This window comes from Psammomys obesus, unplaced genomic scaffold (genome assembly GCF_907164565.1).
Source record: "Psammomys obesus unplaced genomic scaffold, mPsaObe1.curated_primary_1811, whole genome shotgun sequence".
Lineage (NCBI taxonomy): Eukaryota > Metazoa > Chordata > Mammalia > Rodentia > Muridae > Psammomys > Psammomys obesus.
Genome location: NW_026586550.1, coordinates 10,242,532 through 10,265,563, shown reverse-complemented (window position 1 = coordinate 10,265,563; position 23,032 = coordinate 10,242,532). Strand labels below are relative to the sequence as shown.

Genomic DNA, 23,032 nt, shown 5'->3' with positions numbered 1-23,032 from the left:
TCATAGTTTCCTCCCATTCAGATTTCCCACATTATACTTGCTTTTAGTCATATCTTAGGGCTGGTTCATCTCTCCTCATGCTTCCAAGTTCTCTCCTGCCCATCTCTGCCCTTTGACTCCTCCCATTTGCTTCTTTCTCCTCCCCTCTGGACCAGGATGTTCCACCCTATTCTCTCTATTGCTCAGCATTGGCTGGTTGTTTTACTGACAATACAGAGAACAAATGGTGGCAGGTTTACACAAACTTGAGACAGGTGATGCTTAGAATAAACATCACAATACAATGTTCAAATTGAAACCTGAAAGTGGGGCAGAGAAATCAGTATTTGAATGAACAAGGGTAAATTGTATATATTCCACAAGAATATTATACCAACATACATCAGTTTGCAAAATAGACACACAGAATGTCATGCCGTATTTAAAATTTCTGGGCCAGCAGGATGGCTCAGCAGGTAAAGGCACTTGTTGCTTAATGATCTGAGTTTGACACCTGAGACCTACACAGTGGAGGAGAAAATAAGCTTCCACAAGTTGTCTTACCTCCACACTCATGTGGTAGCATGTGTCAAAGAGGCCCTGATGCTAAATAGGACATTGGTCCTAGGAGAACGCTTACTACTACTATTCTGCTAAATAGGCATAGCAATAAGACTACTCCTGATGACATATTAGTATCCTCATAGATATATTGTTCAACTCTTATCATAAAATCTTCTTCTTACATCAGATGCTAAATAACACAGACACCCACAACTGATCAACATGCAGAGGAGACTTTGTAATACTCATCCTTAAGTGGAATTTCTAGAGGAGTAGGCAGAAAAATTGTAAAAGCCAAAGGTAGATGACTTCAAGGAAGCAGCATTGTCCAGACATAACAGGGCAGATTCACATACTAACTTACAGAGACTGTGACAGCACACATAAGACCTGCTTAAGTCAAGCCAGACAACACTGCAATATGGAGCAGGGGAAGTAGGGCATGAAGTCCCACTCCTAACTAAGAAGCTATTGTCAATCAATAGCTGCCTGGAGAGGGAAGTCAGTTTTCCTCAATAGATTGATAGCTAGTGTATCCACACCTTCAATAATGCCACTCCCTATGAGTCTATGGTGGCTGTTTTCACTCAAACCACCACAATACTTCATCAAAATAATATATAATACTAAATAAGCATATGAAAAAGATACTTGTCTTCATTAGCCTTCATCGAGCTACAAGTGAAAATGATGAGGAGAAGATACAACTGCACACCTAATAGGATTACTACATTAAAAAATATTGCCTGTACGAGTGCTAAGAAGAATTTGGAGCAGCAGGAACTCACATACAATGTTCATAGGCATACTGAATAACACAGCATTTTAGAGAATAGTTTGCTTACAGAATTAAATATACAGTTATCATGTGATCAAGCAATCCCATGCCTAGGGACGAACCATGGGAAAAAAAATGAAAACTTACATTCATATGTAAACCTGTACATACACATATTTTAGAAGCTCTTAATTTCTAACAATGAAACAATTCCAAAATAGACTTTATGTAGTACAGGAACACAATTTATTCCCTCAGCAATAAGAGAAGGAATATTTCTACGTGCAACAACTTGGGTAAATCTCAAAGGTATTATGCCAAAGAAGTCAGTCTCGAAGTATTGCAAACCCAGTTCCATCTAGACAGCAGTCATGAAAACACAAAGACATAGTGACAAAGGGAAAAGTGAGATGGCAGAAGAGTGTGATGGCAAGAGAACAGCACAGGGGAGTTAAACAGACTGACCGGGGAACAGGGAGGGAACTGTTCTGTGTCTGTTTATGGTGGCGATAATGGTGATTAAGTGAATCTCTACCTTCATTAAAATACACAGAATGGACACAAATAAATAAAGCTGATGTTAAAAGTAAATCCCTCAATCTCTTGGTAGACACTTGTCTCAGTAAAAGAAACCAAAACAACATTGATCTCTTTATAAACAGTATTTCAAGACATCTCCACAAGGTCTTTCATATGAAAGCAAAGACTCCTCATTCTATTTCTGGATATCTACAGTATGAATCTTCATTCTGAAATATGCAGCCAGTCTAGAACTTACTAAATACAAGATTCTGTGTGCGGTGGCACAGATCTGTAATCTCAGCAGGGATGACTGCCGTGAGTATGAGGCTATCGTGGGCTATATATTGCAAGACACTGTCCCAAAAAAAAAAAAAAAAAGCAAGCAAGCAAGCAACAACACACACACACAAAAATGTTCCTAAAGTATAGCATCCTAAAAGTGTAGTAGCAAAGATTAATACGTTTATTTGGGACATGTTCTATGATAATAAAAGTTATTTATTGTTGGGGTTGCAATTTCTAGTTCTTAAAGTATAAATACATCATTCTTAAAATGAGCTATTTCCTAGCTTGTACGGTGGTGGCCGAAGTTGAGTCTGAACCACACAGTGAGAAAAGCCACCCTAGGTTACAGGATATCGTGCCTTAAACAGTAAAATAACAAGTTATTTATATTGATCAGGAAATAAAAGGTCACACCTTCAGCTTTGAGAATTACACTTTTTTCAGATATGTTATTTAATTTTTTGTCCACTTTAAAAAATTTTAATTGAAGTAGAATTATATCACTTTCTCCTCTTTCTTTTCCTCCAGCTACTCCTAGCTACTCTTTGAACTCCTTCCATGTCCTCCTATATTTGTACATGTGTATCTATATGTAACCATAAAACTCAAGAAAAAGAAGCTGACCCTTGTATCAGTGTGTAACAATAATAAAGGAAAGGAAGCTTTCTTGTTCCTTCCTACCCTCTTCCCCAAAAGTACATATGTCATTTTTAATCACTGCTTCTCAGTTTTCCTTCTCAGCTTGCAAGTTTAACGTTCAGAAGAGCAAAGAGGGGACAGGAAGGGTTGTGATGTGGAAGATGGGCATCAGGAACAGCTTCACACTGGAAGCTACCTTCTGTGGATCTACTCTGGGTAAATGTCCTCAATGACCTCTTCCTGAACAGTAAATCTAAGCTAAGCTTTGCTATAAGATTAATGATATGGACAGTTCAATAGTGAGCATGTTCTTGCCACTTAAATGCACACTTATGTTTGACCAGTCCCATAAACAAGAAAAATAGACTTCTACTGTGGTATCTCTGTCATCATTTCCATTTGTTTATAAAAGAATGTTCTGGAATGCACTGTTTTATTACTAATCTTCAAATATTTGTTGTTGTTTTTAAGAGAAGTCTTACAGATTTTTAAAACTTTGGAATTTCTGATGACATCAAGAAAAAGCAATACACTTAAAATGTTTTTATTTAATTCGTTGTTTGCAAAACAAAAATAGACTGGCTATTTTGCCTTGTTTATTTTTTTGGTCAGTTGGTTAATTTGCTCCTTTGTTATCATCAATTTATATTTTAAAGAGAGCTTTTGGTTCCTGCAACAAAAAAAAATGAAGCTATGCTCTGTACTCTCACATAATACATATTTTTATCCTATTAAGTATGCATTAGTGAAGTTAGAGTATTCTATCTTAAAATGATTTTAACACTGTTAGAAAATGTTTCAACTCTAGGTTCTATGGCTGTACCTGACTATAATCTCAGCACTCAAGAGACAAAGGCAGGCAGATCTTGAGTTCCAGGCAAGTACGGGTTACATAAAAGAGCTTTTCCCATTTTGAAAAAGGAAGCTGCTGGAAATTCATATATGTAATTTCTGCCTAGTTCTTTTTTTTATTTGTTTGTTTTTGTTTTGGGACAGAGTCTCTCTACATAGCCCTGGCTGTCCTGGAACTCACTATGTAGACTAGATTGACTTCAACCTCACAAAGATCCACCTACCTCTGTCTTCTGGGTTACTGGGACTAAATGCATATGCCACCATGCCTGGTGATCCGCTATGTTTTTATGTGAACTAAAACTGAGAAAATATCTATCATTCATGATGACAAACTTTTTTTTCATGGAATTTTTCTGAGAGTAGTCATATTTACTGCTAATAACTGGTATTCATACCGTAACTGTCTCACTGACTTTTCTTCTGCCTTGCAACACACACCGGTATACACTTGAATAAGCTTTGCCCCGGGTTATAGGAAAGAAATGAGCAAAAGTTTTAAGCTGTTAAATGACCTACTCCAGAGAAGAAAATCCAAAGGACAAAATGTAGAATCATACCCCTGTTTTATTTATAATGTCTCATAATTTAGATTTATCTTAAGAAGAAAAAAATTAGTAACTCATCTTCCAGATGAATACATTTTTTGATGTTTTAGGCAATAAACGAGGCACTCATTTCAGCACAAGAGACTTAGAGTCAATGGGATATCATTTTTGTGATTCTCTATTGGACTACTGTGATCCTGACCAGAGCAAGGTAAGTCAAATCAGTTTGGATAAGTTTCAGACTCAGGCACACAAATAACCTGTCTGCTGCTCTACAGCAGGGTTTCCCTCTTAACAGCCTAATCATTTCTGGGTTTGGATGTATGTAATTACCAAATTACTATTATTATGGATATAGCTAAACATTCAATTAGTTTAATTAGAAAACAGTTATTCTTATAATGAACTCGTAATTTTTTCTTAGTATTATCAGTGCCTTAAAGAATTAGAAGAAATGGAAAAACATATAAACTTGGAAAGATCCTTTGATGATTCAGATACTTCTCTAGTGGAAATTTCAATGGATGTAGAGTCTAGGTAAGTCAAGATCACTGAAGTAATTTGTTACATTGTTTTACTGAGCTTTTATCATAATACTTGGGTATTACTGTCAGTTTCACACAGAAACTTTTGTCTCGTACTAGGGAAAGTTTTCACAAGTGTACTATTTTGGTCAAATATATTAAGACTATATTTGGTTTATTCAATATAAGCACTGCTGTGTGCCATGTGTTTGCTATGTTAAAGACATGCCAAATTGTTTTGTATCCTTTCTCTCATTATAGCATTTTATGTCTACAGCAAAATTGAGTACACAGTAGAGAGGTTTCCCATATATCTCCCATTCCTATATGGTCAGAGCCTTCTCCTCCTGTTATCAATATCACAGGATGATATATATGTCATTAACAGACAGTTATCACCCAGAGTCCATAGTTTACATTAGCAGATACTCCAGTTAGAAAGTAGTTTCACATGCTGTGGGCTTGGATAAATTTATAATGACGTGTGTCCTACCATCATAGTATAAAACAGAGTAGCTTCACCATATAGGCTCATACATCCATTCATTCTTTCCCCTTAACAACTGGCAACCACAGGTCTCTATCATTGTCTACTTAGTTTTACCTTTTCCAGAATATCATTTGGTTTGGATTGTATAGTATATAAGCTTTTCAAACGGCCTTCTATAGCTTAGTAACATGCTTATAGAATTCCTCTGTCTTTTCATGGTATGATGGCACATTTATTTTTTAGCTTTGAATAGTATGCATTGTCGTATACCATGATTATCCACTCAACTGAAGAACATCTTAGTTGCTGGGCCAAGTGTCAGCATTATAAATAAAACATCTCTTAGCATCTGTGTGTAGGTTCTTCTGTGATATATCTGTATCTCTTTTGAGTAGAAATCAAGCAATGTGATTGCCAATGTAAAAGCGGAGTTTGTCGTGTTGTTGTACTATGTGTGACCTTTAGAGTGATAACACTAAGTGTTATAGATTTCACTTATAAAATTCCAACAGGCCATATGGTTATGCATTCAAATCATATAGAAGGGGCTTCTTTACTCAGAGACATTTAGAGTTTGCTTTGGTTTAGGTATATTTGTTCCTTTCAGCCTTGAGGTAAGTAAGATAGCTTCTCTTTACAATTAAATTTCAGATATTAGAAACTCTTAAAAGAGACCTACCCTCAATGAAATTTTAAGGTGACCGTGTAGCATTGTTGTTCTACAGTACAATAGTGTACTGCAGAACTCCAGAACTTACTCCTTCCTTAACTGAGCTTTGTGTCTATTAACTAGTAACTTCCATTTCTTTTTGCTTCTGCTCCTAATAACCACCATTCTCTGGTGCTATTAAGTTAGATTATTTTAGATACTTAATATAAGTAGAATTGTGAACTGTTAGTGCTATTATCTTATGAGCTCTAGATTTGGGTTCTTGGACTGAAACCCAGTACTGGTGTATATATCATTAGTTAGATTTATTATCAGACTACCTACTAGTACTGGATTTAGTTTTCTAAAGAACCCCCATACTGTTTTTTTCCAGTGAGTATTTTTTTTCATTCATTCATTTATTTAATCTCTTTATAACCCGATCCCAGCCACCTTCCTCATCTCCCAAGCCCATCCTCATGTCTCTGTTTCCCCATTTCCCTTTTCCTCCTCCTCAGAAAAGGGAAAGCCCCCAAGGGGTAACAACCCACCCTGGCAACTCAGTCACAGCAGGACTAAGAGCATCTTCTCCCACTGGGGCCTGACAAGGTAGCCCAGCTAGGGGAAAGGGATGCAGAAGTAGGCAACAGAGTCAGAGACAGCCCCTACTCCCCTTGTAAGGGGAATCCACATGATGACCACACTACACATCGGCTACATGTATAGAGGGTCTAGATCTAGCCTATGCATGCTTCTCTGGTTGGTAGTTCAGTCTTTGTGAGCCCCATGGGCCCAGGCTAGTTTACTCTGTAGGTCTTTTTGTGTCCTTGATCCTTCTGGCTTCCTCATTTCTTCGCCCACTCTTCCACAGAACTCCCAGAGCTTGGCCATTATCTTTGGGTCTCTGCATGTTTCCATCAGCTGCTGGATGAACACTGTCAGAAGACAGTTATGCTAGCCTCTTGTCTGCAAGCATAGTAGAGTATCATTAATAGTGACAGGGGTTGGCTCTGTCCCATGAGGTGGGTCTCAAGTTAGACCAGTCATTGTTTAGTTATTTCTTCAATCTCTGCTGTGTCTCTAGGCAGGATAATTTTGGAGTGGAAGGGTATTCTTTTAAATGTCTTTATTTTTTATTTATTACAGTGTATTCGTGGCAGCTCAGTCTCCAAGTGGATTCATAGTAAGGGGAACAAGGGCTGTCCCTGACATGAACTCAGTGGCTGGCTCTTTGATCACCTCCCCTTGAGGGAGAGGACAGCCTTACCAGACCACAGAGGAAGACAATACAGTTAGTCCTGATGAAATCTGATAGGCTAGGGTCAGATGGAAGGGGAGGAGGTCCTTCCCTATCAGTGGACTAGGGGAGGGGCATGGGAGGAGATGAGAGAGGGGACGAGGGAAGGGGCTAGAGCTGGGATACAAAGTGAAGTGGGTCGGGTCAAAGTTTTTATGAGTGGGCTTGTTCCCCCTCCCTCCACTGGAAGTCCCACTTGTCTACAGGAAATGAAAACTTCAGGCTCCTTAACCCCCAGCTGCTAGAAGTCTCACCTAGGGTCAACCCATAGACTCCCGGGAGCCTGCCTGGACAAATTTCCATTCTTTCTCCAGGTTATCCAGTACTTTATGGTTAATATCCACTTATAAATGAGTACATACCATGTATGTCTTTCTGAGTCTGGTTTACCTCACTCAAGATGATCTTTTCCAGTTCCATCCATTTGCATGCAAATTAAATGATGTCTTTGTTTTTAATAGCTGAGTAGTATTCTGTAATGTAAATATAGCACATTTTCCTTATCCATTATTCCGTTGAGGGACATCTACATTGTTTCCAGTTTCTTGCTATTACAAATGAAACTGCTGTTAACATAATTGAGAAAATGTCCTTGTTAAATGGTAGAGCATCTTTTGGGTATATGCCCAGGAATGACATAGCTGGGTCTCCAGGTAGATCTATTCCCAATTTTCTGAGAAACCTCCAGATTGATTTCCAAAGTGGTTTTACATGTTTTCACTCCCATCAGCAATGGAGGAGGTTCCCCTTGATCCACATTGTCACCAGAATTTGATGTCACTTGAGTTTTTGATCTTAGCCACTTTGACAGATGAAATCTCAGAGTCATTTTGATTTGCATTTCTCTGCTGACTAAGGACATTGAACATTTCTTTAAGCACTTCTTGGCCATTAGAGATTCCTTTGTAATTCTGTCCTCTAAATAGAATTCTCTGTTTAGCTCTGTACCCCAGTTTTTAATTGGATTATTGGTTTGTTGGTGTTTAATTTCCTGAGTTCTTTATATATTTTGGATATTAGACCTCTGAAGGGATATAGGGTTAGTGAAGATCTTTTCCCATTCTGTAGGCTTCTATTTGTCCTATTGACAGTGTTCTTTGCCTTGCAGAAGCTTTTCAGTTTCATGAGGTCACATTTGTTAATTGTTGAACTTAGTGTCTGAGCTGTTGGTGTTCTGTTTAGAAGATTGTCTCCTGTACCAATGAGTTCAAGGCTATTTTTCATTTTCTCTTCTATTAGATTAACTGTGTCAAGTTTTATGTTGACATCTTTGACCCACTTGGATTTGAGTTTTGTGCAGGTTGATAAATATGGATCTATTTGCATTCTTCTACATGCAGACATCCAGTTAGACCAGCACCATTTGTTGAAAATGCTTTCTTTTTTTCCACTGTATGATTTTGGCTTTTTTTTTTTTTTTTTTGTCAAAAATCAAGTGTCTGTAGGTGTGTGGGTTAATTTCTGGGTCTTTAATTTGATTTCATTGATCTACTTGTTTATTTTTATGCCAATACCCTGCTGTTTTCATTACTATTGCTTTGTAGTACAGCTTGAAATATCAGGGGTGGTGACACCTCTAGAAGTTCTTCTATTGTACAGGATTGTTATAGCTATCATTTTTTTTTAATTTATTCCTCATGAAGTTAAGATTTGCTCTTTCTAGGTCAGTAAAGAATTGTGTTAAAATTTTGATGGGAATTGCATTGAATCTGTAGATTGTTTTTGGTAAGGTGGCCATTTTTACTATTTTGATCCAACCGATCTATAAGCATGGGAAATCTTTCCATCTTCTGATATCTTCTTCAATTTCTTTCTCCAAAGACTTGAAGTGTTTGTCATACAGGTCTTTCACTTGCTTGGTTAGAGTTACACCAAGAAATTTCATATTATTTGTGGCTATTACAATAGGCATTGTTTCCCTAATTTCTTTCTTAGCCTGTTTATTGTTTATATAATGGAGGGCTACTTATTTTTTTTTAGTTAACTTTTGTATCCAGCCACTTTGCTGAAGGTGTTTATCAGCTGTAGGAGTTAACTGGTAGAATTTTGGGGATCACTTATGTATATTATAATATCATTTGCAAATAGCAATACTTCTTCTTTTTCCAATTTGTATATCCTTGATATCTTTTAGTTGTCTTATTGCTCTGCCAGGACTTCAAGTACTATGATGAATAGATATGGAGACAGTGAGCAGCCTTGCCTTGTCCCTGATTTTAGCAAAACTGCTTTAAGCTTCTCTCCACTTAATTTGATGTTGTCTATTTGCTCGTTGTATATTTCTTTTATTGTGTTTAGGTATGTACATTGTATCCCTGATCTCTCCAAGACTTTTAACAGGAAGGGGTGTTGGATTTTGTCAAATGCTGTTTAAGCATCTAATGACATCTCATGTTTTTTTTTCTTTCAGTTTGTTTATATGGTGTATTACATTGATGGATTTTTTTTATATTGAACCACCCATGCATCCCTGGGATGACGCCAACTTGATGGTTGATAACTTTGTATTCTTGGATTCGATTTTCTAGTATTTTATTCAGTACTTTGGAATCAATGTTCATGAGGGAAATTGTCCCGAAATTATCTTTCTTTCTTGAGTCTTTGTGTGGTTTAGGTATCAGGATGACTCTGGCCTCATAGAATGAGTTTGGCAATGTTCTTTCTGTTTCTATTTCATGGAATAGTTTGAGGTGTATTGGTGCTAGCCCTTTTTTGAAAGTCTGGTAGAATTCTGTGCTAAAACCTTCTGGCCCTGTACTTTTTTTGGTTTGGAGCCTCTTGATGACTGCTTCTATTTCCTTGGGGGTTACTAGACTATTTAAATAGTTTACCTGACTTTGATTTAACTTTGGCAAGTGTATCTATTTTAAAATTCATCCATTTCATTTAGATTTTCCAATTTTATAGAGTACAGGTTTTTTATGTCAGACTTAATGATTCTTTTGATTTCCTCGGTGTCACTGTCTCTTTGCCTTTTAGTTAGTTTGGCTAAGGGTTTGTCTATCTTGTTGATTTTTCTCAAAGAACCAACCAGCTCTTTGTTTTGTTGATTCTTCATATTGTTCTTTTTGTTCTATTTTATTGATTTCAGCCCTGAGTTTGTTTCTTGCCATCTATTCCTCTTGGATGTGTTTGTTTCCTTTTGTTCTACAGCTTTCAGGTGTGCTTTTAAATTGCTAGTTTATGAGATCTCTTCAATTTATTTATGAAGGCACTTAGTGCTATGAGCTTTCCTCTTAGCACTGCTTTCATTGTGTCCTATAAGTCTGAGTATGTTGTGCCTTCATTTTCATGGAATTCTAGAAAGTTTTTAATTTTTTTCTTTCTTCCTTGACCAGTGGTCATTCGGTAGAGAGTTGTTCAGTTTCCATTAGTTTGTAGGCTTTCTGTTGTTTCTGTTATTGTTGAAGTCCAGTTTAATCCATGATAGTCTGCTAAAAATACAAAGTGTTATTTCAGTTTTCTTTTATCTGTTGTATCTTGTATCTTGTTTTGTGACTAACTATGTGGTCAGTTTTAGAGAAGGTACCATGAAGTGCTGAGAAGAAGGTATATGTTTTTTTTTTGTTTGTTTGTTTGGATGGAATGTTCAGTAGATATATATTAGGTCCATTTGATTCATAACATTGGTTAGGTTCATTATTTCCTGTTTAGTTTCTGTCTTGATGACCTGTCCATTGTTGAGAGAGGAATATTAACATCTCCCACTATTAGTGTGTGTGGTTCGATGTGCAAATTAAGCTTTAGTAATGTTTCTTTTACAAATGTGGGTGCCCTTGCATTTCTGGCATAGATGTTCAGAATTGAGACATCATCTTTGTGGAGTTTTTTTTCCTTTGGTGAGTAAGAAGTGTCCTTCTTTATCTCTTTTGATTAACTTTGGTTGAAAGTATTTTATTAGATATTAGAATGGCTATTCCAGCTTGTTTCTTAGGTCTGTTTGCTTGAAAAACCTTTTTCTAGCCCTTTACTCTGAGGTAATGTTTATCTTTTTGCTGAGGTGTGTTTCTTGTAAGCAATAGAATTGTGGCCCCTGTTTTTGCATCCATTCTGTTAGCCTATGTCTTTTTATTGGGGAATTGGAGCTGGTGGTGTTGAGAGACATTAATGACCAATTGATGTGGGTAGTGTATGTGTGTATATTTGTGTGTGCTTCCCTTCTTTTGTTTTTGCTCGTGTGGAATTATTTATTTCCTGTGTTCTTGGATGTATTTAACCTCTTTGGGTTGGAGTTTTTCTTCCATAATTTCCGTAGGGCTGGATTTGTGGATAGATATTGTTTAAATTTGGTTTTGTCTTGGAATACCTTGTTTTCTCCATCTATGGTGACTGAGAGTTTTACTAGGTATAATAGTAAATATAATATAGTCTAGGTTGGCATCTGTGGTCTCTTATAGGCTGTAAGACATACATCTGGGCCCTTCTAGCTTTTAGAGTCCCTGTTGAGAAGTTGGGTATAATTCTGATAGGTCTGCCTTTTTTCCCTTACAGCTTTTAATATTCTTTCTTTGTTCTGTAGATTTAGTGTTTTGGTTATTATGTGGCAGGAAGATTTTATTTTCTGGTCTAATATAATTGGTGTTCTGTAAACTTCTTGTATATTTATAGGCATCTCTTTTTTTAAGTTGGGCAAATTTTCTTCTATGATTTTGTTGAGAATATTTTCAACAAAGTCCTTAGAGCTTTAACTTTTCACCTTCTTCTATTCCTATTGTTCTTGGGTTAGGTCTTTTCATAGTATCCCAAATTTCCTGCATGTTTTATATCAAAAACTCTTTAGATTTAACATTTTCTTTGACTGATGTATCACTTTCTTCTAATGTATCCTCCATACCTTAGATTCTGTCTTCCATCTCTTGAATTCTGTTCGTGATGCTTGCATCTGTCTTTCCTGTTCTCTTCTGTAGGTTTTTCACCTCCAGGATTCCTTCTGAAAAGTTTTATTCATTTTCTTTACTTGTTTAATTGTGTTTTCCTTTATTTCTTTAAAGGATTTATTCTTTCCTCATTAAATTCTGTGTTAAGATATCCTGGGCTTGCTGTAATATGACAGCTGGATTCTGATGGTGCCATATTGCCCTGGCTCTTGTTGTCTGTGTTCTAATGCTGGCCTTTAGCCATCTGGTTGACCCTGATATTAGCAGGCCTTAGGTAATACAGGCCAAGTTGTGGGCCATAGATGGAGTGCTGGGGAGCAGGTGCAGTTTACATCTGGTGGTCCCTGATGACACAGACCTCTGGATTGCAGGTAGGTCTGTAGTTGGGGAGATCAAGCATGATGGGGGCAGGGCATAATTCACTGCTACTGGGCTTGGCCAGAGTCACCCAGCAGGCTTGGGGCTGGGCTACAGAGATTTCACTTGTCTGTCTTTGGTGGCTGTATGCCTCCAGGGATGAAGGCTGAGCTGTAGGCTGGGAATCCATACTATTTTTAATAGCATCTAATATATCATTTTGAGCATTTGTGTTTGCATTTTAAATCTCCAGTCTCATTCTTTTAAATGTGGATATACAGTTTCCTAGAACTGTCTGTTGAAAAGTCTATCCTTTCCCTATTGTGTACCCTTGATACCTTGCTTGAATATCAGTTGACTCTTGTGAGATTAATGCTGATTGTTAAATTGGTTGGCTTGAGAGACATCTAAAAGATTAGTAAAACACATCTGTGGGTGTAACAGAGGATATTTCAAGAGAGGGTTAGATCATGAGAGCTCTAACAGTGGTTCAATCTATTGATGGATTCAAATTTTGGAACTATAGGAGATGATAGAACTATAAAAGATAGAGCTCAATTAGGTTGCTGGGACTGTGACTTTGAAGAGTTTGTCTTTGCCCTGGTCTTGTTCATTATTCTTCTAGAGCAAGAAAGACAAGAGGTTGTTAATACAGAAATATTAAAACATAATGTAATTGGAAGGCTGAGGGTGACTCATTGTAGATCTTGAATGCCTCATTTGTGTGATAGAAATTCCTAAAACTATATAGAAGGATGACACATATAGTCAGAAAGTTCAGTATTCCATAATATCAACTTGGTGTTTTAAATAAAAACATCAACAATTATTTTGGCCATCCTGGAGTACATACTGTTACATTGTCTCAAAGATCAAGAGCCATTCTAGACAGCATATTCTATTTGTATAGTATATTATGGTAGCAGATAATAAAATATTTTTGTACATTAAAATACTTGATCTTCTCTTATCCTGGTTTAGAATTGCCATTAAAATATAAGTAGTTTTCAAATGTCCCATCAACAGTGACAGATGTTGAGATTGTAAAATATATTATGCAGAAATATATAAAAATCTGTCTATGCTGATAGTCTGTAATAAGAAACAAGGAACACAAAAGCTTTATATAGCTATAATAATGTCTTTTTTAGGGAATAAGAATATAAAATGCACAGTTATTTATTCATGTTTTAAAAATAAAACAATCAAAGGATGAGTTTTAGATCTAACAAAGGAAAAAACTAATAAAAATTTAACATTTGTCATTAGAAAATTGCAAATGAAACACCACGACAAACATTTCAGAATTTCTTAAAATCCAAAACACTGACAATACTAACTGTAAAAAATGTGGGGAAAATAGGACCTCTCTTTTGGTGGGATTACTTTGTGTGTCTCTTTCTGTGGAGATGTGAATAAAATTCTGTTCATCCCAGAGAGGGCACCAATAGCAGACCAAAGGAATAATTCCACTTAAATTTAGCTGGTGAGCCTATGAGCATATACTGGAATTATTAACAGAAGTATGAGTGACTCAGAGGCTGCTGCAGTACCAAAAGGTCCTTCACAGCATGGGTGGCAACTCACAAAAGTTGCATTCATAGTGGCTCCTGACCAGGTTGCTGGTGTCTCTTCCAAAGAAAGTGTCTCATTCCCAGAAGCTGACTTATTGTGTAACCTGAAGTAGGGGTTTTTATGAATCTTATGACTTTCTAAGTTTCTTGAACCTTGTAAGTTTTATGAACTCCCTATGCCTTGAAAGATTTTTTAGCTTCCTGAGTCTAAAGAGCCTCCTTTCAAAGGAAATGTTTTAATTTGGAGGAAATAGCCATACAACATTTTATCCTTTCTTCTGGCTCTTATATTCTGAATGAAATGATATAGCATGGGCTCACTATTCCACCACAACAGTTATTTTTCTCAGCAACCTAACCATTAGTGAGTCTCCATTGTAACCATTGCACACTGAAAAGATGAAAACTCCCTCCACGGGTGAATAGGTATGTTGGATTTGACTGGCAGATACGAGCAGCTCAGATGCAGAATATTCAGCAATTGTCATGTTTCCTATGCAGGCCTTTATTAAGGCCTACATTTTCATGCTGAATAATGGATTTTCCCTCATTTTATATTAAAGGTAGATCTGAAAGGTATCTTCTATCACTTCAGCTTATTCTCTCCTCTTTCGCTACAAAATCATAGACTAACGTGAAAATAGTACTCATGTGTCTTTTGCTAATAATTTCTCCTTTAGTTGGGCAAGTTCTTTACGTTCAGACAAATTAGTCTTAGTTGCATGTCTTACCAGCCACAGCAAAGGCCACACAGCAGATGGCACAGCCTCCTTACAATCCTGTTTGGCACATACTACTTTATTTTTTAAATTTAAGGGAAAATAATTGTAGGTCTGAAAATGACTCCTCTAGTCGTGACTCTTCTATAAAGGGCTACACAATGCATTGCAGCTCCCATGATAAAGCATGATTAGCCAGAAGTACAAAGCCATGAATCCACCATTCCTCAACAATTGAGCAATGGTAAAATGCCTAAGGAACAACGTGGATGGCGTGCAAAGGATGGGCTCTTAAAGTACTATTAATTAAAAACACACACACACACAAATGAAGGAGTGTTCTCACATACACTGACATGAACCTTAGACACTAAGAATCAACATTTTTGTCATAGCGCAGTAACTCTTTATAAAAGTGCATAGTGTCAAAGGAACATTACCAGCATTCAAAAGCAGCTGTGTCAGCTAGGCAATAAAACACTCTACAGCACTGGTTTTCAACTTATATGGGTTGTGGGGGTTGCATATCAGATATCCTGCATATCATATATTTATACTATGATTCATAACAGTAGCAAAATTACAGTTATGAATAAGCAACAAAATAACTTTAAGGTTGGGTATCATCACAACATGAGGAACTGTATTAAAGGATTCTAGCATTAGGAAGGTTGAGAACCACTACCTACAGCATGGCTAGTGTCCATCGTTGAATACACTGGTAGAAACTTTGAAATTAAAAAGAGAGAGAGAGAGAAGGGAATTCCCTTCTTTTATCTGTTTAAAATCAAACAGAAAACATCAATTCTGTTATACACTAACATCTTCAAAGTACATCATTTATACAGAAGGATTAAAAACCAAACTGTTTTCACAGATCAAACATGAGTGAGAGCACACCCATGGCTTTCTGATGATACTCAGGAGGAACCACTTTGAATTCACTGGCACTGAACAAAGTTGCAAATTCTTCTCTAAGTACTGAGGGACTCACGAAAGTCTTAGGGACCACAGTATGCTGAAATTCTCACAGATCACCCTGATGCACCCACATCCCAGGTGCTCGGAGCGCGACATTCACTGTGATTGTTTGCTTGGTGGTCAAGTGCCAGTGTTCTGCAAGCCATGGTGTCAGCTTCCAGGACTCTTTAACTTCAACCCTGTCCATAAATGTTTCTTCATCTTCAAAAGTAGGATCTGCTCAGGTCCTCTTCTTCCTAGGAGGCTGAGGTGTCTCCCTGGTACTGTCTCCATTTCCTGGAGTTTCTGCCTGTTCTATTTTATGGTCACTTCATTTTTCTGCTGCAGGCCAGATGTCTTCTTGCCAGGAGCATTCCTCTCCTCTTGCCCTCTGATTGCCTTGTTCCCAATTGATTGCCTTTAGAGTTCTCACTGTTTCTGCAAATTGGTGTCCATGTGTTTAAGTATTCTGTTTTCTGGAACCCATTCATCCCAATTTCTGTCCCAACCAATGTGATGTATGACATATTTCCCTTGTTTGTCCTTTTGGCTCTCTACGCACTTTGCCTCATAGAGAAGAAGTCCATGAAAGCACAGTATTCATTCTACTAGAATTTAGGCTTTGGATTTGTTTGGGTACCATTTATAAGTGATTCACCACTTCCTCCTTTCCCATCACCCCCGATTACCACCGTAGTACTCTCTACCACATGTCAGTTCCAAAGGCTGCAGTTATAACCTCTAGTCTATCAACCATTTGGCAGTATCCTCATACTTGTGTGAATACGGTCCATTCATCAAGGAGACATGTCATTCCATACCATATAGAAGAAAACGACCACTAGAATTGTTCTACTCTCAGATGTCTCAGCCTTATTTGCAGATCTTATCACTCATGTAATTTCCACTACAATAAGGAGGTATACCATCTTTATCATATAGATAATATAGCCACATTAGAATTGCCCCTGTGGATTCTCTATTCTTAGACAGATCAACCACAATTGCATGACCCATTATAGGGGTCATGAAACTGCATACCTCAGCTCATCTTTGGTTCTTAGGTTTTAAACCAAACAAATTCAGGGGGAAAGTGCACATAGTATTCATAATAGCTTTATTTATAATTGCCCAAACTAGAAGCAACCAGAAGTCCTCCAACATATGAATGACATTTTTAAAAAGTGTGTCCTTATAATGGACTATAATTCAATGATAAATATAAGTGAGTTTCCAAACCATGAAATAATATGACAGAACAAAAACTTGTGTCCGTATTTCAACCACATACAATGGGTTTTATTTTGACGAGAACAAAGCCAAAACAAACCGTGACCAAGAAATAATAACTAAGACTTGCTACTTGTAGCAGGTGAGAAGAGCCAAAAGCAATGCCTTGCACAAAGGCAGTGTGGGAATTTACTTAGAAAGCCCATAAATATTAATATAAGAAAGTACTGTAAGGTTGGACATTTTCCTGAGCATACTCGGTTAAGAACTTCTTGAACATGCTCAGTTTAAATTTGCACTTCATGAAAGATGACAAACACATGGAGGCATTCATGGGCCAGTCATGTAGCAAATCTGAAAACACTTTGGGATATGCTCAGTTAGCATCCTAAAGGTGGCAAACATGCTCAGTTTCATCACAAAGACAGAAATGTCTCTAAATATGTCTAACTTTGTTCAAAAGCTTTACTTAAAATAAAGGAAAAGAAAATCTATAGCCCCCCCCCAAAAAAAACCAAACAAACAAACAAAAAAAAAAAAAAAAAAAAACAAGGAAGACTCTAAGGAAGAGCTTAATCCTCATTCAGAAGGGCAAACAGTATAGACTTCGGAAATAGGAGAAGACAAAGAACAGGACAGGAACCTTCAATAGAGGACCACTGAAAGACTCTACCCAACAGGGTGTGGAAGGAGATACTGAGACTCATAGCCAAACTTTGGGCAGAGTGCAGGAATTCTGAGACTCATAGCCAAACTTTGGGCAGAGTGCAGGAATTCTTATTGAAGAAGAGGAAGATAGAACGACCTGGCAGGGACAGGAAGTCCATAAAGAGAACAACAGAGCCAAATAACCTGGACCCAGGGTGGCCTGCAGGAACCGATACTCCAACTAAAGACCATGCATCAAAAGGACCTAGACCCCCTGTTCAAAGGAAGCCCATTGACTGGTCATTTTTACAAGTGGTTTCCCTAGTAAGGGGTACAGGGCCTGTCTCTGACATGACCTCAGTGGCTGGCTCTCTGATTACCTCCACCTGGGGGGTATAGCCTTGCCAGGCCACAAAGGAAGACAATGCAGCCAGCCCTGATGAGACCTGATAAGCTAGGGTCAGGTGGAAGGGGAGGAGAACCTCCCTTATCAGTGGACTTGGGGAGGGGCATAGAAGAAGAAGAGAGGGTAGGACTGGGAGGAGATAAGTGAGGAGGCTGCAGTGGGGATACAAAATGAATAAATTGTAATAAATAAATATATAAATAAAATTAACTTTAAAAAAAGAAATAAAGGAAAAGACACTTTGGTGGCATATCAGTATAGGAGTTTGTCACTAAAGTATACTAAACTCAGTATTGGTACAAGTACTGGTAAGTGAAAGAAGTCTGAAAAGACCATATAAGCCCAACTGCATGACACAGAGCAAGACAAAACCAGAGAAAGAAAGGGCCAGTGGTTGCCAGGAGTTTCCTGGACCACAGAGTCATGGGTAATAAAACATAGAAGTTTTGAAACAGCAACACTGTTTGATGCAGTAGTGGTGAACGACACATGTCTTTATAAATTTGTCAAAACTTACAGATTATATGCCAAGTTAGCTACGAAACAATAAATTTACTGTAAATTGTAAGAATTTATTATGTAGTGTAAGAGGCTAATAGCAGAGTAAACTGTGCATACGGGAACTGTGAAATATCTTATGATGTGTTTCTGTAAACCTAAAACTGTTCTTAAAAATAAAACTATTCATTAACTTTAATATGTCAAAACTGCAACCCAGAAATATTTTCTTCCATGGGTTGTCACTCAAGCAAGTAAATTTTGCCTATTACCGTGTTAAGTGATTATAATTAGAAACAGATTTTTGTTTGATCTTTTTGTTCTTGAGGTACTATGCTTTGGGTGGCCCTTAAATTATTTTTAAGCAAAATAGAAATATAGTGATATAAAATTAATTTTAGGAGCTAATGATAACCATAAGAGTTAGGAAATGTCACAGATATATCAGCTATTTGTTCACTTATTAACAAAGAATATTGAGCCTCATTGTGTACTGAGTGCTATTTTACCCTAATAGCATCACAATGAACCTGACAGAAAAAGAGAAATCATCCTTTCATGGAGCTTACATTCTAGCAACATATTCCCAAACATGGATAGCTTCTATACATTCAGAAAATAAAAATACATTTCTAAGTTATATGGGACCACCAAAAATTAAATAACCTTTATAAATATCATTCTCTCCCAATTAGAATTATCCATTCAAATAAGATGATAAAGTAAAAGTAACATTGAAATTTTAAATTCTGAAAACTGTAATTATTATTATTTTCTTTTTATAGTAGTCAAGGCTCTGACAGTTCAGACTCCAATGACACTCAGACTTATCTTCTCAAGTTGTCTTCTCAGGTATGACTGAAAGTTTTTGCTTCAGTATGGGTATGTTAAGCAGGTACACTCATTATTGTTACTAGCAACCAGGAAAAGGTTTGTGCTTCAATCAATATTATGTAGTAATAATTGTTTTTTCTAATTACGTGCATATCTTTAAATCATAGAATTTTTATTTTATTCCACTTACTTCATGAATGAGAATATTAAGATCTAAGGTAGTGAAATTAATTATCAAATGCCATGCCACTTGTTAATGTCAGGTGTGGTACCCTAACATACATCACTTTTATTAACCCAATACTCATTTATTTAATTACACATGTATTGTTAATATTGTGGTCAAGTTATGTGCTAGGCACTGCCTGGGTACTAGAAACAGAGCAGTGAAAACAATGAGTCAAAAAAATTTTCTTTTTGTTTTCTTATATTCTAGTTTGGAGAGTGACATACAAAATAAGTAAAATATATAACTTAATAGTTGAGAACTTAAAGAGTTTTTATGGAGATCACAGTTTGAATGGGCTTACTAAAAAAAGAGATGATACCTAATTAAGTCAGAGAATAAGCTCCTTTCCACTGTGTGACATACAACTTCAAAACTTAGCAAATACAGAAATCTTTTCTTTTCTCACTCTTGGGGTCTGAAAATTGACTCTACTGGACTTCGATAGGTTGCCGGTGTTCTCAGACTTCATATTTAGTTCAGATAAATATTACATTTTTCATTTCCTTCAGCCAGAGAATACCCAGTGTAAAAGTCCAATGATGGAAACCCTTAGTACAAGAAGGATAGTTGTGCAATGTCAGCCCACTGACAGCCATGTTTCCTCCAGCAACCATATAGCTTATTAAACCACATCATATACCATATTCACTAACAATCCACTAGCCGCAGGAAGTCACATAGCCAGACTCAACATCAACAGAATGGAGAAGGGTATTCCACTTGCCATGAGAGAGGCTCTACAGAGTTCATCGCAAAGTCTAGGAGTGCAAGATCCTATTATAGAGAATAAAACATTTGGGAGCAGTGATTTAGCATTCCATAGTTCACCTCTAAGACACAGTTATTAACTTTCTGCCCCAATACTGAATTTATTAGTATTTGTCTCTTTTCCAAAACAACCGAAAGTTCATCCAGGCATGGTTATCAGTTCCCCATCATGACCTATACCAGGCCTGGACCAGAACCTGTAAGATAAGGCAAGTTTTCTGCCACTATTACATACACCTACAATAATGAACCAGAAATTGGGAGATCATAATGCATATATTATTTAAAAATGAAGACCAGGGAGTGTATAACAGTCTTGGATCAAGATCAATTCAGAATTTGCATGCATGGGGACCAAAACCAAAGTTCTGGGCATGCTAGGCAAGAACCATATTTTTTTTTATTGTGCAGATATGGAGTAGTCTCCTCTCCTGGGATTAGGAAACATTTCTAAATCCCCAAGTACTTTTTCATAGACTCTTGTATTTGCTTTGCATACATCTAGTGTGCGCAGCTGCAGTGGTGGGAGAGAACGTGGCATTACTCCATCTCCTAGAAAGGGGGCCTCAAAATACCTGGATTTACATTGTCTTTTATATGTTCATTAAATGCTAATTTAAAATACTCTTTTACCAGGTGAAAAATAAGAAAAAGTATCTGAAAACAAAGAGGAAAAGAAATGCTACCCTAGCAATCCGCCAGAATAACAGAAGAGAGGTAAATCTTGATTAATGTAATGATTAAGAATGTTTTAAATATGAATGCAAAACATGGCAAGTCATATGTTGTCATTTTTTTCCTCAAAAAAAAAAAAGAATAGAATTTTGGTCATATTATTTGCTGTTTATAAAACTCAAAAGATCCTTGACAGGTGAGAGGCAGGTCTTATTAAGATGCCATGTTTTGGGGGGCTGGGAGATGGCTTAATGATTAAGAACACTGACTGCTCTTCCAGAGGACCCAGCACCTAGCACCCACATAGCAGTTCACAATGTCTGTAACTCCCGAGATCTGATATTCTCACACACATATATTCAGACAAAACCACTAATCCACATAAAATAAAGATAGACTATTTAAAAAGATGCCATGTTTTAATTTCATTTTTATTTATTTTATTTCAAAATTATTTGAGAATGCTTACAAAATGTATCCATGATATTAAAATAAATAAACAAGGAAACCTAAAAGAATATGAAGTAATAAAATTAAATGGTGCTGAGAGATGGACTTCTAAATGACAGCAAAGAGTTTAGCAAACCTATTCACTAGCAAGCTGGTAAACACTACTTAAAGAATGAAGAACAACCATTAAACGTCTAAGGTTAAACCAAGGACCATGCATAGAGATAACCTAGAACCTGTGCACAGATGTAGCCCATGGCAGCTCAGTCTCTAAGTGAGTTCCCTAGTAATGGGAACAGGGACTGTCTCTGACATGAACTCAGTGGCTAGCTCTTTAATCACCTCCCCCTTGAGGGGACACAGAGAAAGACAATGCAGCCAGTCCTTATTAAGACCTGATAGGCTAGGGTCAGAGGGAAGGGGAGGAGGACCTCCTCTATCAGTAGACTTTCAGAGGGGCATGGGAGGAGATGAAGGAGGGAGAGTGGGGCTAGGAGGGGATGAAGGAGGGGCTACAGCTAAGATACAAAGTCAATAAACTATAATTTATTAAAAAAATAAAATTTTTAAAAGTCTAAGGTTATATAGGAAATGAAAAAATAATCTATTTTTTAAAATCCTCAAATTCATTGTAAGTAGCATGTCTGTGAATCCAAACTGTCCTTGTTCCACTCCTAGCTCAGTAAGACAGAAATACTACTACAGAATACAGCAGCCAAAAAAATAGATGACACCTCTCCCCCAGCTACCAGAAATGCCTTCCCAGGAGGAGCAAGGGACTGGCTCCAACTACCTGTTTCTGGGGCTAAGTTCAAGGTGAGTGCAGAGAAAAGGACAAAGAATCCTAATACTCAAACCCCAGTCTTTGGCTAGATGTTTCCTCTTGGGTGTACACCACTGAATAACTGAGCTATGATCATTCTTGCCTTGGCTTGTAAAGCATTGGTTCAAGTTAGAAAGGGACACTTGAAGACCTAAGATTACAGTAGCTGGACTATAGTCACACAATGTCACTGTCTCTGTCTAGTCCTAGATCCAGAACTAAGACTTAGGATATTTGCCTTGAGAGAGAGCCAGACCACACAACAGATAACATCCTAATCTCTTCCCAAAGAATTGACTTCATTTGCAACAGAGGATGGAGAAAGTTAAGGCTTAGGAAATTCTTAAAACTTCTACAAATATGGTTAAAAGTTTAAAAAAAAAAACAGTGGAGATTGGTAGGTTGATTTGAAACACATGCTAAACTGTATCCTGCTATGTTGCAGGAGAGAACTGGGGAGACATCTGGGAGGAGCCTCTCAAACTCAGAACAGACATCATACACAACTTCTACACCTGCCCATTCAAAGGAAACTTAAAAAAAAATTCACCTGAAGAGCAAATTATGACCCCCAGCAGGGCTGAAGACATTAGAGCAATCAGCCAAAAATTAGTGGGAATTGAACATGTAGTCAGCGAAAAACCCCTATGGTTCCAGCAAGCACTCGTAACCCCTGAGCCATCTCTTCAACCTCATAATCAAGTTTTGATTTTTACCTTTTTCCTCATTTCCATAGATAGTATCAATATGTTGCCAATTATATATACAAAGAAATGGATTTTGTGTTTTAGCTATTTTGTGTTTGTGTTCATTGTGTGTTGTTTTGTTTTGTCAAGGGAAGGCTTCACTCTGTCACC

General features: G+C 37.1%; 1 protein-coding gene across 1 annotated transcript in view; it reads left to right on the top strand.

Moving 5' to 3' along the window:
* The window catches only part of Agbl3 (AGBL carboxypeptidase 3), a 56,743-nt gene that overhangs the window by 23,964 nt on the left and 9,747 nt on the right, over window positions 1–23,032 (top strand). The window contains exons 8-13 of the mRNA XM_055602106.1: window positions 2,857–2,983; window positions 4,278–4,378; window positions 4,592–4,704; window positions 19,182–19,248; window positions 20,864–20,944; window positions 22,031–22,168. Of these exons, the coding sequence (XP_055458081.1) occupies window positions 2,857–2,983; window positions 4,278–4,378; window positions 4,592–4,704; window positions 19,182–19,248; window positions 20,864–20,944; window positions 22,031–22,168 (627 nt within the window). The remainder of the gene's footprint in view (window positions 1–2,856; window positions 2,984–4,277; window positions 4,379–4,591; window positions 4,705–19,181; window positions 19,249–20,863; window positions 20,945–22,030; window positions 22,169–23,032) is intronic.